The sequence below is a fragment of the Neophocaena asiaeorientalis genome, unplaced genomic scaffold (assembly GCF_003031525.2).
Source record: "Neophocaena asiaeorientalis asiaeorientalis breed wild unplaced genomic scaffold, Neophocaena_asiaeorientalis_V1.1 scaffold505, whole genome shotgun sequence".
NCBI lineage: Eukaryota > Metazoa > Chordata > Mammalia > Artiodactyla > Phocoenidae > Neophocaena > Neophocaena asiaeorientalis.
The window spans coordinates 3170013-3188526 of NW_020174704.1; the positions used below are offsets into that span (position 1 = coordinate 3170013).

Here is an 18514-nt window from a genome sequence, read left to right on the forward strand (position 1 = left end):
TCCTTCCCCAAACACCTTGCTTTTTCATTTGTTCCTTTTAAGATATAAATTATGTTACTCTTCTGCTTTTGTGGCTTGTTATCCACTTTGATTTTATCTAAAGTTCTTCTCATGGCTTATTAGACCCTATGTGATCTGGAACCCAGCTACCTCTTTGAATTCATCTGCTATTCCTTCTATCACCCTTTGTGCTTCAGCCAACTGACCTCCTAATTGTTGTTCTTGAGCCCATGAAACCATCAGCCTAGGCACCTATGCACTGCTGTTTCTTCTCCTTGGAATTCTCTCCTCGCCTATATCCATGTGGTTCTCCCCCTTACTCATTTAAGTCTTTGCTCAGATGTCACCTTATGAGAAGGTGTTTCCTGATCATCCTAGTTGAAATATTAGCCCTTATTACTCATTATCCCTGTACCTTGATTTCTTTTTATCCATAAAGTTCACTACAACCTGAGGTGTTCCACATCTGTGTTTGTTTAATTATCTGTCTCTTTTTAAAATGTAAGCTCCAGAAGGGCAGAGGCTTTGTTGTGTTAACTTTGTATCCCTACTGCTTAGACCATGTCTAATATGTGTTGAATTAGAAAGTAAATGTATGGAATTTATATGCCTTTGTGCTTTTAATTTCCTCTTTTTCACCTTTTTTGTCCTTAACCTGTCCTCTGAGAATCATTTCCATGCCCATTTGATTCTGCTGCACTCAATGATCTTTATTTTCTAAATTAGTATAAACCTGTACTTTGTTTTACACTTAAGCCTACAGAATAGAGGAATGATTATCAGCCTCCTCTAGTACAGAATTACAAATAGTCTTGCTACTCAGTGTGGTTCATGGGCTACTTGTTGCATGACCATTTCCTCATCTGTTGTAAGAATCAAATAGGACATATTCAATAAATGGAGTATCTATTACTGTTAACCAGAAAATCAAAGACTGTTCATTGCGAATAGTGTGTCAGCCCTATTCTATGTGTTTGACTTTAATTAACTAATTTAATCCTATAGGTATTATTATTATTCCCACTTTGTAGGCAAGAAAAGCCAGGAAGGTAACTGCTTGAAGTGTGGTCCATGGGCTTGCAAAATCAGCCTACTTGAAATGTAGATTCTCAGGCCCCTCCCCAGACCCACTGAGTGAGAATTTTTTTTTTTAAGTAATATACTTAGGGCCAAACTTGAAGATGCAGTAGGACCTTCAGTGAGGCTAGAACTTTAGTATTTCTAGAAAGCTCTACAGATGATTTTGATGATAGTCAAGATTGATAACTACTGAAGTAGATCCTTGTTATTAGTGTACCATAAAATGCAGTGAAATATCACTGAAACACTTAAGTCATTTGAGACCCATAATCATCTACAGATATAAGACTAATACAATTATAAGGGTAATTCCTAAAAACAATCACTTTTTATTGATATATTTTCATGCTATACCCTATTTTGGGGATGGGGCAAACTACCTTACCTTAAGTACTTCATCCATGTTATTCTATAAAACCATAAGGCGGTATTGGTATAAGCATGCTTGGTTTGCTAGGCACAACACTGGATTCCTGATTTATTCTCTTTCCTCAGTCTTAAAAATTAACTCAATTGTGGACCACAGGAAACTTTTAAATGATCATATGTCCTTGACCTTTAGAATCCTTGTAGAATAGTCTACATTCCCCAGAAGTGTTAAACTTTGAATGTGTGTGCATCTGGTGTGCCACCAGGATTGGATGTTATACTACTTTGTAACTGCCTCTTTTAGGAGCTTAGCATATGAATGAATGAATGCATATAGCAGTATGACATTTAAGACATGTATTACTTATTTGGGTAGTAAAATGGTATTTGAGGTAGTAGCTGTAGCAGAGTTGGCATGGTAGCCTGACTGCCTGGCTTCAAAGTTTGGCTCTGCTGCTTACTAACAGTATGACCCAATCAAATGATTTATCCTTTCTGTATTTAGGTTTCTTGTCTACAAAATGGGGGAAATAATAGTATGTACAGGATTAAATTAGTTAATAAAGGTCAAAAACTTAGAATTGGGCAGGCGCATATATTCTCAATAAACAGTCTTTGATTCTCTGACCATAATAATAATTATTCCATTTATTGAATATCTCTTATTAAGAATTCTTACAGCAGTTGAGGAAATGGCCATGCAACTAGTAGTTGAGAGAGTAGGATTTATACTCTGGTGTGTCTGTCTCTAAAGCCCATGTGTTTCTAGATAATGCTCTACTGCATCTATGAACGTGGTTATTAGGAATTAGAATCAATAGCAATGAGACTGAAGTAAATATTATCTTGCCTTATAGTCTGCAAATTGTTTTTACCTAAGTGGTGTGATTTGAAACTTGAGCAGCTCTGTGGAGGATAGTAGGGTATTATTCCCATTTAACAGATGAAAAAACTAAGTCTGTTTTCCAGGGTCACAAGCTGGCTCTCTCCTAGACAAGTTCATTTGGATAATTTTCTGTACCTCTTGAGGAGCCTTTTTAATGCCTTAATGGTGCATTATATGTGACCAGAAGCATCATTGCCAGTACTGGGCTTTTTATTTGTTATAATCCCTCAATAGTCAAAACAGCCAGCAAACTCCTTGCCTGGATCTCACCTATTCAACTCAGTTGTTACCACCCACTCACCTCCTCGTCCATATACACACAAATGCACTGAGGTGCCATTACAGGGAGGCACTGCTGGGTGTGCCTGAGCGGCTGCTTGCCAGCTTGGTTTCTAACTTATTGCCTCTCCCTGAACACTGGGCATGCACAGAATTGGGGGTCAGAACTTAAGCTACTATCATTTCCTAGTGAGGCTTTGCACTATTCTCTGTATGCCTGGAGTCTGTTTTTGTTTTGTTTTGTTTTTATTTTTTGAAGACAGGATTGGGTTGGATGATTTTTAAGATACCTTCTAGCTTTAAAACTTTGGGGTTTTTTTGTTTGTTTTGTTTTCTGGTAATGTCATTACTTTGGTTATGTTATATTCTTTCTGGGTAGTAGAGCAGATTATAGCCCTATTTTATAGATGTGAATAAGAATGACAAGAAGATCCAGAGTACCTAAGGTTTTTTTTTTTAGTGAATTTAGCTGAAACTAAAAATGGTAGAGTATCCTGATTCCCATCCAGTTTTCCATTAGTTAGATCAATCAGGCACTTGGAATAATTACTCATAGCGATTTAGAACAACTTTTTTTAACTTAGAACTTTCCATTATATATTTTACTAATATAGATTGAAGAAAGTTGGCAGGTTTTGCAGTAGAACTAAAAAAGGAATTCAGTTGTTAATTGTTGTTAATCCCTTGCTTTCTGTTAGCTCTTATCACTCACATTTATTATATTATGCTTTTTCTATGTGGTGCAAGGTCCATCAATAGACGACTTTTCTTTACATTTTGAGGCATAATATGTTAGAAGTATTACATATGCAACTATGACTACCAGGAAAATGATGTACAGTATGTCATACCTTGTTCTATAGTTACCAGTTATAGGAGAAGCAAGAGCATACAAAGATGAGAAGTAAGACCTAGATGTAGTAGTCTAATAAGTGTTCCCAGAACCCTGTCCAGGTTATTAGGGAGGAACAATGCCTCAGAGACCAGGCTGGCAGATAGCAGCAGTCAGATGCTGCAGGTTTCAGTGCGTCTTATGTGATAGATGCCTCAGTACATTTGTGTGTCTGTGTCAGGGTGGGAAGGTTGGGGGCAAGATGGATGAGTGAATATGTGAAATCACAACAAGAAGTAACATGAAGATAAAAACAGGAAAACAAATCCTGGAAAGTGGGGCACAAGAGCAGTTGGATACAGGAAACAGGAAAGTGCTTGAACTTAATGAGGTAAGCCAAAAGAGGCAGGATATCAGAGCTAAAATAGAAGCGTATGAAAACCTGGATAACTAAGTATGTAAAAGTTTGGGTGTTTGCATAGTGTAGCAATAGGTTCCTAAACACTTTTATTATTTTTTTTTTAATTTGGCTTCATTATGTCTTACTTGCAGCACACGGGATCTTCGTTGTGGCATGCAGAATCTTTCGTTGTGGCGCGCGGACTCAGTAGTTGCGGCACATGGGCTCTCTAGTTGTGATGTGAAGGCTCCAGAGCGCACAGGCTCAGTAGTTGTGGCATGTGGGCTCTCTAGTTGTGGAGCGTGGGCTTAGTTGCCCCACCGTATGTGGGATCTTAGTTCCCCGACCAGAGATCGAATCTGCATCCCTGACATTGGAAAGCAAATTCTTAACCACTGGACCACCAGGGAAGTCCCCGCCTAAACACTTTTGAGGACATTATTTCATGTGATCTTCACAATAACCCTGTTGGGTGGATGATAAATGATTGTTCCTAATCTTAACTCTTTAGAAAGCAAGAATTGGGAGGTTACTCATTTTTTTTTCAAGGTCACACAGCTCACAGTAGCTTTGCTAATAACCAGCAGCTTTACCCAACAGAAGTGTTACTATTGCCTCAGTTTCCTCATTTATAAGATTTGAATAATAATTGTACCTACCACATGGGGTGAGAAACAATGCTTACAAAATAACTAGCATGGTGCTTGGCACATGGTAAATACCAATAAATACTAGATGTTGCTATTGTTTCTACTTTAAGAGCTGCAGTTTGAATAACTTGATGTTCAGCAGATTTTATTTTCTGCTATAATGTATTGCATCTTTTAGAACATAAGTGGGCTGGTTATCTGTATTTCCACATCTGTGTATTTCCAAAATGATTTTAACCCATGTTAAGTTAGTCTTTTACTCAAAACATTTGCCCCTGCCTCTTCACAAGGCAAAGAGCTACATGTGGCTTGTCTAGCTTCTTTTCTTAGGCTTACTAAAATTTCTTAACCCAAGTAGGGAGAGAAGAAAATTGATCAATATTTAAATCGTGTGTGTGTGCGCGCATGTGCGTGCATCTTAGCATATAGGGGTGTGTGTCTTAGTGTGTAAGGGAAAAGTAGGGGCTTCAGAGTCAGATTTTGATTCAGATTATGGGGCCAGCTCTTCTTAGCCATGTGACCTTTGGGCATGTTATTATCATCTTCATCATCTATAAAGAGGATTAAATGATACCCATCTTACAGAATTGTTCTGATTTTTACTTGAAGAATTTCTGGTATCATAAAGGATGATCAGGACTCCCCTGGTGGCACAGTGGTTGAGAGTTCACCTGCCGATGCAGGGTACACGGGTTTGTGCCCCCGTCCGGGAAGATCCCACATGCCACAGAGTGGCTGGGCCCGTGAGCCATGGCCGCTGAGCCTGCGCATCCCGAGCCTGTGCTCCGCAACGGGAGAGGCCACAACAGTGAGAGGCCCGCGTACCGCAAAAAAAATTAAATTAAAATTAAAAAAATAAAATTAAAGGATGATCAGAAATAATACCCCTTCCTGGGGAATAGATTTTAGTGAGTGAAGAAATGGCTTATTTTATTTAGAAATAGTGAGTAAAATCCATCCTACCCAAATACAGTAAGTTATTTATTATCCTTTGAGACCAATGTACTTTGAAAAAGCTATAGATGGGTTTTACAAATGGTGGTATTATTTTACTTGGACTCCAGTGTCTTGAAATGTACCCATGAACTTTGCTTTGTGGATGTAGGCAGATGAATTAGTTGCCAAATGGATTTTAGTGATTTGATATTCATCTTACTCAAAGCTAAAGGACCTGAAATGGTTCTTTAGTCACTAGTTCAAGTTGAAAGCATCTCAGGCAGGTTTTTACACAAAGAGAACATAGCAGATATTTGGTTAGTTTTTATGAGACTTGCTTACTATGATATTCTTTCCCCAGGCATTTGTACACTTGTTTTATTTTTCAGTACTTCAAGTAGCATTAAGTAGTATCTCATGATCATCTAAGAATTCCAATGTAGAGAGGCACAGAGTCCTAGTGTTACATAATTTATACTTAAAATTTTTACTTTTGTGTAGTTATGGGAAAAGTATGAAGATGTGGTCTTGCAACCAGTTTGATCTTTTTGTGGAATTGCTTTAGTTACATGCACTAGTCCTGTATTTTATATAGTTATTTTGAGTGTCCGCTTCCCTTAGATGAACTGATTTAAAACATCAGGAGTGTTGGAATTAATGTAATATTTCCTTCTTTTTTAAAGTACTAGTCGTTTCTCTTAATGGAATACTACCATTATTGAAGGAAGCCTTCTGCCTTAGCTCCACTGGTTGGTTTTCACTGCTTCCTCTTTAATTGAAGAAAGCAAATCTAAGGATGGTATTCATGCATTTGTGTGTACTCTCAATTGAGATGGCAGTAATATAAACAGAAACAGGAATAATATCACGGTTGCACATGTATTTTTAAATAATATTATTAACTGCTGGGCATATTGCATAAATGCCTTCTATTCCAGATCACTAGAAAAATCTTTTAGTATATATCCCCTTATGTTTCTTTTAAGGTCTAGAGATGTCTAAATTTTCAATAGGAAAAAAAGGTGAGTAAATGATGAATTGAAACTTGAGACAGTATTGAATTCATGTTTTATGGATTTATGGAGAATAACTTTTTATTTATTTTTTTCTACTATGTGAAAATGATTATAGATCTTTTTGGACCAATGTACTGATAATAAGGTTGTATCTAGCACAGTTTTATATACTAGCTCAACACCTGTGTCTGCTCTAAACAAGGAAAGTATTTTAGTTTAAAATATCACGCATAAGCCATAAATACTCACTGTCCTCTTGGTACGTCATGCCCTAAAGCTCACAGGAGAAATGGTTTTAAATTTTGTTTTTATGTCTAGATTGTAAGTAAAATCACTTGTCATAGTTGCATAGTTGCAAAATGCAAACCTTCATTCTGAAGCTGCCTGTTTCTTATTTGGATCTGCCATATTAAAAAGCATATAATTAATGGTTGACATTAGTAATTAACATTAACTTTATGGTGCTTAATATGCCATCATTCATCCATCAAATAACCAGAAATGCATAATGTCTTGGCATAAAGGTTTTAATTATATAAAACAGTTCTTCAGTTTTCATATGGTGTAAATGTTAAAAGCCAATAATGTATTTAAAGAAAAATTTTTGTGAGTATTTGTCGGGTGTTAGCTGTATTTTTATTTCTTTTTAGGAGTATGCATCAACAATTGTGTCAGGAACTTCAGAGGGAGAATGTGGACCTCGTTGTGCAGTCTTCATTATCGGCTAAAGAGCGCCACCTTGCTGCAGTTGCCAGTGCACTATGGAGGCATTTCTTTTCATTTTTGAAGAGTCAGAGAATGTCACAGATAGTGCCTCCCTCACAACTCGCGGATGCAGCTGCAGGTCAGCGTTGTTAATTTGCTACTTAGTTTCTCATTTTGCAGACTGTCAGTTTTTTCTTCTGTCTGCTTGGTAACAAACCCTTATTTTAGTATGGTGCAATAAATATTTTGTCAACCAGAAAGATGAAAAGAGTTACATATTTTAAAATTAGGAACCTCTGGCTTGTTTATTATTTTCCTCTTAGTAAAGGTAAAAATTAAGTGATCATTTTCTAAAAACAAAAGATCACTTTTAACCTTAAAAATATTGAATGTACGTGAACTTTTCTTATGCATGCATTATTTGGAAAGTAAAGCAACATTTGATTTCTTCTAGTTCGAGTAGTTTATTTTCAAATTGTATGTTCAGATATCTAGTATAAGATGAAGTTGAATAATGAGCAATAAAGGATGTAGCATGAATTCAACATCAAGCAGATGAGCTCAGAATGACATGGAGTATAGAGAATGTTATTGTTCTGACTTCATTAGATTCTATTTTAGGTTATAATTTTTACTTAATTTGATTATTAGCCTATGGACATGTCCTTAGGCTTTAAGGGACTCTGAATCAGATGAAATTATAGGCAAGAATTTGAATATATGTGCATATATGCACTTTCCCAAAAAGAAGTCATTATCTTTCACAAAGGGATATTTTACCCAATGTATGTTAAGAAATACTGGAATAGAGAGAGATCAATATGGTGACTGCATGTATTTAAGTGCAATTTATATGAAGGTATTTAATGTATTTAAATATTAACACTTTTGAAAACCAAGGTTTGTTTTACCCTGATGTGAAAGGAAAGCTGAGCTAAAAGCACAACAGAAAAGACTGCATGATATAAATTTTAAAAGACCTTGAATTCTGGTAACACTTGCATAATTAAGACTTTACAGTGATACATAGATTGAAGAATTGTGACAGGGCAACGGTTTTCCAACCAGTGTAATGTCTATGAAAATAAATATTGATATTCAGTTTAACCAAAGCAGTCATTACTAGCCGATATGACTTAGCTTTCTTCCATTCATCATCCCAACTCCCAGTTAGTTACCAAAAATTATATCATACAAGTTGAGTCAGTCCTGTCCTAGGCACTGAAAATAAACAGTATATAGATATAAAGCAAAATATAGTTTATTTTCTATATTTTGGGTTTTGGGTTCATTTTGAAATAAAGACTTCATAGGAGAGAGAAATTTCCTGCATTAAAAAAAGGTTATTGAATACCCACTTTTATTGCCATTGGGGATATACCAATGGGAAAAAAAAAAGGACTGCAATTCTTTTTTTCATGTATAAGCTCCATGTTTTCATGGAGCTTATAGTCTAGTGGCGGGGAGAGAACATAAATAAATCAGTAGGTAAAATGTGTAATATGTCAGATGGTGAGATGCTGTGGAGAAAAATAAAAATATAGAAAAATATAGGGATAGGGAAAGCCAGAGGCAAGTTATAATTTTAAGCAGAATTGTCAGGAAAACCTGTGTAAGTACCATTTGAGCAAAGTCATGAAGGAGGTGAGATATGCAGCTATGAGCTATGCAGAAGTCCAGAGGCAAGAGTGTGTCTGGTGTGTTTGAGGAACTACAGGAAGCCGTCAAAGCTCTCGTGGAATAAGAAAAGGAGTAAGAGTAGTCAGAGATGGGGTCAAGCAGTTATGGAGAACTACTTTGTGTTCTGCCTTGTACGTAGCTGTGAAGACTTTTGCTTTTACCCTGAGATTAGAAGCTGTTGGGATCTTGAGCAGAGGAGTGATAGGATCCCTCTGGCTACTGGCTGGAGAATAGACTATCGGGAGGTGGGGAGGCCATGTAGGGAACTATTGTAACAGCTCAGAGCTGGGCACCTTGGGCTACAGTGGTAGCAGTAGAAGTGGTGAGAAGTGGTCAGATTTCCAATATGAAGGTAGAGGTGACAGAATTTTCTAAGTGGGTATGATATGGTAAGCAAAACAGATAAAGGGAGAACCCCTTGTTTGAGATGAGGAAGATTGTGGCAGGAGCAGATTTTGTGAGTGAAGACTAGGATTTTGATTTTGGACATTTTTTTTTAATATGTCCATTAAAGTCCAAGTAGGGATGTTGAGTTAGACCCCTGGATAATGAACCTAGGGTTCAGGGAAGAGGTCTAAGCTGGAGATTTAAATTTGGAAACTATGTATATATAAATAGTCTTTAAAGCTATGAACTGGATGAGACTACTAGTAGAGTAAGTACCAGTAAAAAGAGAAGTTTGAGGATAGGGCCCTAGGATATTCCCATGTTCAGATTTGTAGGATAAAGAAGAACCAAGAAAGGAGACTGCAAAGGAATACCAGTGAGGTGAGAGGAAAACCAAGAAAGTATAGTGCCCTGGAAACCAAATGACAGAGCTTTTCAAGGAAGGAGCAGTTATCAACACTTCAAATGCAGTTAATGGGTCCAGTAGGATGAGGCCTGAGAATCAGTCCTTGGATTTAGTAGGATGGAGGTCACTGGTGACCTTCAAGAGCAGTTTTGCTGTAGTGGGTAGAGACAAAGGCCTGATTGAAGATATCCAAGAGAAAATGTGAGAAGAGGAATCGCTGACTGCAAATGTAGTAAATCTTTTTGAGTATCACTGTCTAAGAGAAGTAGAAAAATTGGGATGTTAGCTGGAGAGGGAAATGGGGTCAGAGTTTTTTTCTAATAACATGGGAGAAATTTCAGCATATTTATAATGCTGACAGGAATGTTTAGGAGTGAGGGAAAACTTGATGTGGCAAGAGACTCACTTGTGTTTTAATGCCCAAGAGAAATGGGATCCCATAGAGGACTTGGCCTCAGATATCCTGTAGTAGCAGAAGAGAAGGCAGAGTAAATGGGCCCAGGTGGAGGTTGCTGGGTAGATGTGGTGGTTCTCCTCTGACGTTTCTCATTTCTCTGTGACGTAGTAAGGTCATTAGCTGAAAGTGAAGATGGGGAAGAGATGCTGGCTTATGATGGAGCAAGGAAAGAAGGTATGCAGTAATCCTCTAGGAGAGTAGAAGACTGAATGGACTAGAGAAATGTGGTAGAAATGATGGCCAGCTCTAAGAGTCCACTTAAAGTTTGTAGTCATAAACTTGAAGTGAGATCAGTCAGCATGGTTGTTCACCAGCCATTTATACTGTGTAGGTGTAGGTGCATGTGGGGAGAAGACGAAGGATGTAATTAAACAGATGGTGTTTTTTCCAGGCAAGTACAAAAAATCAAGTAAGAAGCAAGGGAGTTGATGGTATATGAAAATCAGTATAATAACGGACCGTGTAATCAAGCTGCCTAAAAAGGGGAAGGAAGGGGAAAACTTGTAGGATCAATGAATTGTAGGTCCTGGTGGAATCAAAGGATTGTTGGATTTGGGAACCTAGAGGAGGAGAGTTGGAAAGGTAGTTCGATGCCAGAAAGAGGAGTCTTCAAAGTGGAAATTGTGGTGAGATTGTACTTATGGGTAGTGCCAAGGTCTCTGTATCACCATGGGAGTGAATGGCTAAAGTAGACTGGAAGATAGACTCACTGTAGGAGAGGAGTTCAATGCCAGGAGATTGGAAGAAAAAATCATCAAGGACTATGACAGGAGTGCAGTTAGAAAGGATAGTGAGCTAAAATCTTCAAGGGATGAGAGGAGGTGAAGAAGGAAATGGTAGACAAATGCAATGAGGAGAGTTAGTGCTGATGACTTAATCTGATGACCTAAGACTCAAAGCCAAAGGGAGGGGGAAGGGAGAATGGTATAGAAGCAGCCATGTGGACCAAGAAGTAAGCTCACCTTATGTGGGTCCTGTGTACGAGAGTGTGGGAGAATAAATAGCCACCATTTGAGAGAGCTGCATAGGAGCAGTACTTAAGAAGCAATTTATTGATAAACATATAGTGATATAGAGCAGATTAAGTTGGGGAATCCCAGGAAATCACAAAATAAAGTACATTTGTTTACCATGGTGACCTAAGGAATTCTAGTTCCTAGGCTTTGTGAGTTCTGAGGGAAGTGGAGTATCATTGATTGATTGTAGAATATCACTTTTTACTAGAAGAGAATGTCCAGTGTCCAAGGTGAGGAAGAACTCTGTCTGTGGCAGGTGATGAGTAAATTAACTCAATTGGAGAAGAGTGGATGCTAGAAATAATTTTTGTAATGGGTCTTTTGAATGGGAGAGTCACATAAGCAGAGACATCAGGTGTAGAATTTGCCATTTGAGGGGGCCATTATAGATTCATCATGATGATGCTGAGATAGATTATTCTAGACCCTTTCTTGGAGATCCAGATGATCGCCACAGAAGTTTCTTCGACAACATGAATTTAGTTCAGTTTTAGCTTTCTGTTGTACATTTCTAAAATGTGACATTTTACTATTTAGTGCTTATTTTTAAAAAATCACTATTGATATAATTTGGGGGGGGGGGTTTAAAAGATTCTCACTGTGAGTTTTTCTCATTTTAAATCCAGATTTTACTTTGCTGGCAATGGACTTGCCCAGCACAGCTCCATCAGATCTTCAGCCTCAGCCAGTTACATCAATGATACAACTTTTTGGTTGGGATGATATCGTCTGGCCCCAAGTTGTAGCCAGATATTTAAGTCATTTCCTACAAAATAGGTAAGTGTTTTTATTTCAGGTATGCACATTAATGTAAGCCCACAATAGATGAGTTCACTAGGAAGGTAAGAATTTTCACAATAAAAACTGATCTTTACTATATATACTCTCACTTGGGCAGTTTGTTGCTTTTCTGTGTATCAGCATTTTGACAGTATTAATAGTAGGAAAGCTTTCTTAAAACAGTGTTGTTGCTGTTTTGTCAAAACGATTTTTGTAGGACTGCCTCATCCTCATCCTGAAAAGACCTTTCTTCACTCACCATTGTGAAAGAAATTATACAATTAATATTGCTGAATATGTAAGACACTTATATTACTGTAGTTTTAGATTTAATGATAGCTTTCCTCTTCACAGCTAGATGTTTAAAGCTTTGAGTTTTGTGTAGTCATGAACAAGAGACTTCCCCACCCTGAACTTTGGTTTCCGTATCTTTAAGTGTCTCCTGCCATATTACATAAGAGATCTGAGGAACCCCAACAGAAAAAATATGCAATAGATAATAGAAATAGTATAGAATAATCAGGACAATTCAAATAAGAATATCAAGATGAGGGAAAATAAAATAAATACAGAAACCTAAGAGACCGGTGTAGGTCTGATCTCAGCTGCCTGCCAGTCAGTGAAAATGAAGAGAGGTATTCTTCTCAAAAGGAATTCATTAAGCAGAGTCATTAATCATTTTCTCACTGGCTTTCAGTTGTAAAGTAAGGGAGTTCACCTTCAATTGGATTACTTTCAGGATCCCTTCCAGCTTAAGATTTCTTTAATAACAACAAACATTTATTTATATTATTTATTAAATACTTTTGCTGAAATTATCTGAAAGGATTTCAGTTTTTAAAATAATATTGTGTGTTAGTCACAGTTGAAGGAACTGAAATGCAAAGTTGGTAAGTAATGTTGGGAAGGTTGTATAAGTAATAAATGACCCATCTGAGTTCTTCTGTTTTGTGTTCTCTTTTTTTATGATAACTTATGTTCAAAGTATTTCAAAACAGTATTTTTAGAGTTATGATTTATATGTATTTTTCAAGTGTCTTAACTTTACATAACATTTATAATTAGGTGAAGACCATCCTCATTCTCTCTATCCTCACTTATAAAATGATTAGAAATCAGATTTAACTAGGCCTTTGACTTTGTAAGATAATTTTTTTTTTAAATCTCATTCAGATGTTATTTTGGAATTCCTTAATAATGACTCCTGTGAGGTGGGGGAGCAGGAAAGGAAGGGATGGGAACGGGATTGGTCAGGAGAGCCACATAGAAATGTATTTTGTCTTTTTACCTTTTTTCTTGGTCATGACCCCTTCTCTGTTTACTCTAAGGGCCACTGTTTTTTTATTGTACTTGCCACTTCCTTTAGTATTATCTCACCTAGCTAGTTAATCCCCTTCCTTGTTTTTCTAATTTTAACCATGTTCTTCTTTCCCTTTCTCCTTTGGCATTAGCCTATATGTATGCCATCAGTGGGAAAAGGAAAATTAAAAACTAGGGCATTACAAATGAAAGCAAGAATATTTGTCTAAAATGTCATTTTGTGTGTATCTGTAGAGTTTATTTTCAGCAATGCATGTCTGCATTAGTGTGTTTGTCTGTAAAATAAGTGAGGCCAAGAACTGGGGGATATTAGAATGTTTTCCTTTATTTCTGAATCTCTGTACTCAGGGAATACATTGTCAGGGTTTTGTTTTGGTTTCTCTTTTTAATACCCATCAACTTATTTTTACAGCATGTTATGTGAAGCGCTTTCTCATTCAGGCTGTGTATCTTTTCAAGCCCTAACTATAAGATCATGGATCCGTTGCATTTTGCAAATGTATATAAAAAACCTTTATGTGCCAGATGACTCGTTCATTGATTTAAATACTGAACAGGCAGTTGGTAAGTATTGCAGGTGTTTTGCTTTGTAGATAGCTAAGTATGTTTAAAATTTCCTGTTTCATTATGTAAATTAATAGGAAAGATAAAAAATGTATTTGTAAATAGGTATTAATATGAACAGAAATTTACTTCCTTTTGCAGCCTGTTTCTTTTTCTTGATATTTTCCTGTAACTGTATAGGACAAATTTCTGTCCTATAAAGATAAAAGAACTTGTTTCCTTGGAAGCTAGGAACAAAAATTTGCTCTCAAATGACGAGCTATTTTTTTACCTTCAAGAAACTGATCACACAAAAAAGTGGAAATATGAAGTAAATGACCAAATATAACACTGTTAACACCCTATAAAGAAAAATATACAATTATGAATAATTTCATCCCATTTCCTTGTAATTTTTTTGTTTTTAATATCCCATACAGTTCTGATTGTCTGTAGGGCGTGGCTTATCCTAAACCTATTGTTTATGGCCATTCATAAATCCCACAAAGGCTGGACTGAAAAAATGCTCCAAATTTACTTTTATATATTATTAAATCAGTTGGCTTTACGTGAATAGCTTTTGGGACTAGGACGTTCTTAAGTACTCATTTGTTTGTTTTTAAATAAAGCCTTCTCATAGTGAGAGAAACTTAGAAGTTTTTAACAATGTGGAAATTTTAATTTTAAAAGAAATCGTTGTCATGATGAAGAATGATACGTTCTCTGTTCTCCCATATATATCTATGTGTGTGTGTGTGTGTGTGTATATATATATATAAAACGTAAATTTATAAACATATAAATATTTTAACAGAAAAAGACTACATGGAACAGTTGGCTGAACTGACAAGATTGCTATTTAAACTCTCAGAAGTAAAGAATATTCTCTCAAAAGCTCAAGTTGAATATTTACCTATCCAAGAAGGCCCTAAAAAAGCACTTGTCCTGTTCCTCGAGGTATTTTTTATTCATTAATATAATTGTTCAGATCAGTTACAATTATTTTTCTAAAAATCTTGAAGTGTTCATAAAGTTTTTCCATAAAATGAATTATTTTAAATTAAATCATATTACTGGTTGCCGCTATTATAAAATTCTGGAGGAATAAAAATGTGAATCTAAGATATAGCACAACTCACTCTTCAGGACAGCAGAAGAATTACGTGTAATAAAAAATAATAAGAGTAAAGAATGCCACATAAAAGCCTTAACTCCAAGTCTGATCTAAATTGTAGGAGTATCTTATTGTTGAAATTGTTAGATAACAATATTCTTCAGGTACTTAAATTTCCTTATATATGGTCCATAATAGTTCCAGCTTAATGTTTACCACCCTATAATGAACAGTGTAAATTTTACAGTAAAATTTTAGTTTATGCAGCATAAGCACCAACTACTTCATATCATAGCATGGTTGGGGATTTAAAAACCAACCCATTTGTTTTATTTTGCCTGTGTAATAAATAGTCCCATTCAACATTGTATTTTTAATTATTAATTTTGTAGGAATCTGTCTTATGTAATACTCTTTGTTTTATAGCCTAACTGAGGTCGTTAATGTGCTTGGAGTAGTGCTTTTGTAAGCTATTCACAGTAAAACTTAGTTTATTTTCCCACATAGTAGTTGGTATTAACTGCAACGAAGATCCTTACAATCCATAAGCTCTTTCCATAAATGTGAATTCTTCCATTGGTTTTCATTAAGTTAAAGTAAAATTGTTACAGTTAGAGATATCATATAAATCCTAAAAATATTTCGTAGTAGTAGATGTAGATATAAAATACGTATTTCTCTGGAGCCTTTTATTTAGTTGTTGATTGGATCTCCATCATTAATTAATTCAACACCTATGCTGGGGACCATACTGGACCAGAAAGGGAAGTAGAAGTCATGCACTACACTGATCATTTTCGAAGGCTCTCCTAATTTAATCCTATCCAAATTAATTGCTTTTTAACTACTCACTAAATAATAGTTGTTTGCTAAATGCTAGATAGTATTATGTGAGGACTTCTTGGGGATTTGAAGAACCAAAAGAACTAGTCCTTGATCTTAGAGAACTTTTACTTGTCTGAGAATACAAGACATACACAAAGGCTAAAATAATAATATAAAACAGTATATGCTAAATGTCAGTTAGTTGATAAGTCAATCAGTAGGTTAAGAATTCAGAGCATCTTGGTATAAGTTAGATTTTATCCTGTGAACAGGCTTTATAAATTTTTAAGTAGGTCTGATTTGATCAAATGACTTTAAGAAAATTGGTAACAATAGAGTAAATTAAAGTTGCAGGAGCACTAATGCCAGAAGCTAGTGAGTTTAGGAGGAATTGAAGATTGCACTCTGGGATTTTTGAATGATTATGAAATAAATACTGTGTTTTACCAGAAAAATGATGACCTTAAGGAGAAATAGGAACATCGTGATTTAGAGTGGGGCAGAAGTAGGTGAGAAGTCCAATTTTAAACCTGTTTAGTTTGAGGTTGTGTCAGGGGTGCTCATGGTCACCCCATCCCAGGTGCTATTATGATTCACTAGGAGGACTCACAGAACTCAGCATATAGTTGTACTTACATCTATGACTTATTACAGTGAAAGGTTTCAAAGTACAGTCAACAAAGAGAAGAAGTTCGGGGGTGAAGTCTGGAGAAACCAGGCACAGCTTCCAAGAGTCCTTTTACAGTGATATTACCCTGGAGATGCTTAATTCTCCCAGCAAGGAATTGGGACAACACCTATGAAATCTGTCAACCAGGGGAGCTCATTAGTGACTCAGTGCCCAGAGTTTTTAATGGGGGCTGGTCACCTAGGATCTGTTTGTTTGGCACTTTTAAAAATCCGGACTCCCAGAAGGAAAGCAGATATTCAGTATAAACTGTATTGGTTGCACAAACTGTTTAGGCACAGTGAGCCATTCTTATTGGGAGATGATGGGGAAAATCTAAGGGTCCAAAAACCAACCAAGGACCAACCTTGCAAATAGGCCTCTTAAGGGTAATGACATTGGCCCCTGCTATATTAACTCTTCTCTGCACAGAAATGATAGTGTGACATGAAGGTGAGGATAGTCAAGGCACTGAAAAATATACGTCTCATAGTCTGGGGTGGTTAAGGCTAAACACAGAGAAATATTGAAATCTAGGGCACTGGTTCTTAAATGTCTGTTTCATAGACCTCTAGGAGTCACTAATACTTTTCAGGGGTTCTGTGAGCTCAAAACTATATTGGTGTTTGTACAAATAGCGTAAAAGCTGTAGCAGAAATCAACACCATGGCCCAAGATTATACTAGTAGTCAGTATAATTTTCAAGGCCATGCAATCACAGAGGGGGAAAAAAGTCAGTTTGACTTAAGAGTATCATTAATGAAGCAGTAAAGTTACTAATTTTAATAAATTTTCACCCTTGAGTACATGCCCTTTTAGTATTCTGTGAATGACAATAGGAAATATATTTAAAGTACTTTTGATGCATATGAAAGCAAGATTGTTGTCTAAGTGAGAGCCACTTATGTGATTGAGTTGTAAGCTGAACTGACCGCTTTTACCGTGAAAGAACAACTGACAAAGTATGGTTATTCAGACTTGGGTATTTGGCAAATATTTTCTTAAAAATGAGCCTATCACTTCAAAGAAGTCAACTGACAGCATTTTTTGCTAGTAACATAATTTGAGCTTTTAAGAAAATTAGAATTTTGGAACATTTGTATTTGTCATCATGAGCTTGAGAGTTTCTTGATAATTAAAGACTTTCTGACAACACTGGTGATATTAACAAATATGATTTTTTTAAAATATGGACAATGAAATGTGTTGTCCAAATTGGGAAGCTGTATAACTCAATGAACCAAAATTTTTCAGATAACAAGTACAGGCTTTTTAGAAAGTATGCATGTGTGGAAAACATTCATTCAAAGCACAAGACAGACCAATAGCTTATAACGTAGCAGAGAACAGAACATACACTGACATGATTTTGGATTCCGTATTACAACTAACCTTTAAGAAATACCACTTGTCAAGTTTTGGTGTAATATCAAAGAGGAATTCCCACAATTATCTGAAAATTTTATTAAAATACTTTTTCCTCTTCCAACTACATATATTTCTGAGACTTAATTGGGTTTTTTTTTGCTCTTATTTTTATGATTTTTCACTCTTCTACATTACTGTTCTTTTTCTATCTTATATTTATACTTGGAAAATTTATTTTCAGAGGCTTGTTCTTTGTAATATCTAAATTGAAGACTATAAATTCTTCATTTAGCACAAATTTAACTTCATCCCACAAGATTTATTTGCAATATCTTCATTATTTTGTATTTTAGAATATTTTTCAATTTCCATTGTGATCTCTTGTTTGATGTATGGATTAAATATGTATGTCTTTCTTAATTTTCTAATATTGACAGAAATATTGACTTAACTGTTTTTATCTGCAACATATTGCAACAGCTTGTATGCAGAAGCAGATATGAGAATGTAACTGTCTTCTCTTAAGCTAGACATTAAAGAGATTTGCAAAGATGTAAAAAAAAATGCCACTTATCAGTATTTTTTTTGGTTTGTTTTGGAAAAGAAAGTTATTTTTCACTAAAAATATATAACTTATATTAACATAATGTTTATTATTTTTTAAATGAATAAATTAAATTTTTCTATTGTAATTTATAATATAAATATCAATAGATATAGCCCAAATGATAAGCTTTTTAAGATCCTCAATTTTTAAGTGTGTAAAAGGAAACTGAGACCAAGTTTGAGAATCTCTGG

General features: G+C 35.7%; 1 protein-coding gene across 1 annotated transcript in view; it reads left to right on the forward strand.

The window, feature by feature from the left end:
* Nucleotides 1–18514, forward strand: part of MMS22L (MMS22 like, DNA repair protein) — a 134789-nt gene that overhangs the window by 90537 nt on the left and 25738 nt on the right. Inside the window, exons 15-18 of the mRNA XM_024759348.1 lie at nucleotides 7099–7292; nucleotides 11726–11876; nucleotides 13612–13763; nucleotides 14557–14699. Coding sequence (XP_024615116.1) covers nucleotides 7099–7292; nucleotides 11726–11876; nucleotides 13612–13763; nucleotides 14557–14699 — 640 coding nt within the window. The remainder of the gene's footprint in view (nucleotides 1–7098; nucleotides 7293–11725; nucleotides 11877–13611; nucleotides 13764–14556; nucleotides 14700–18514) is intronic.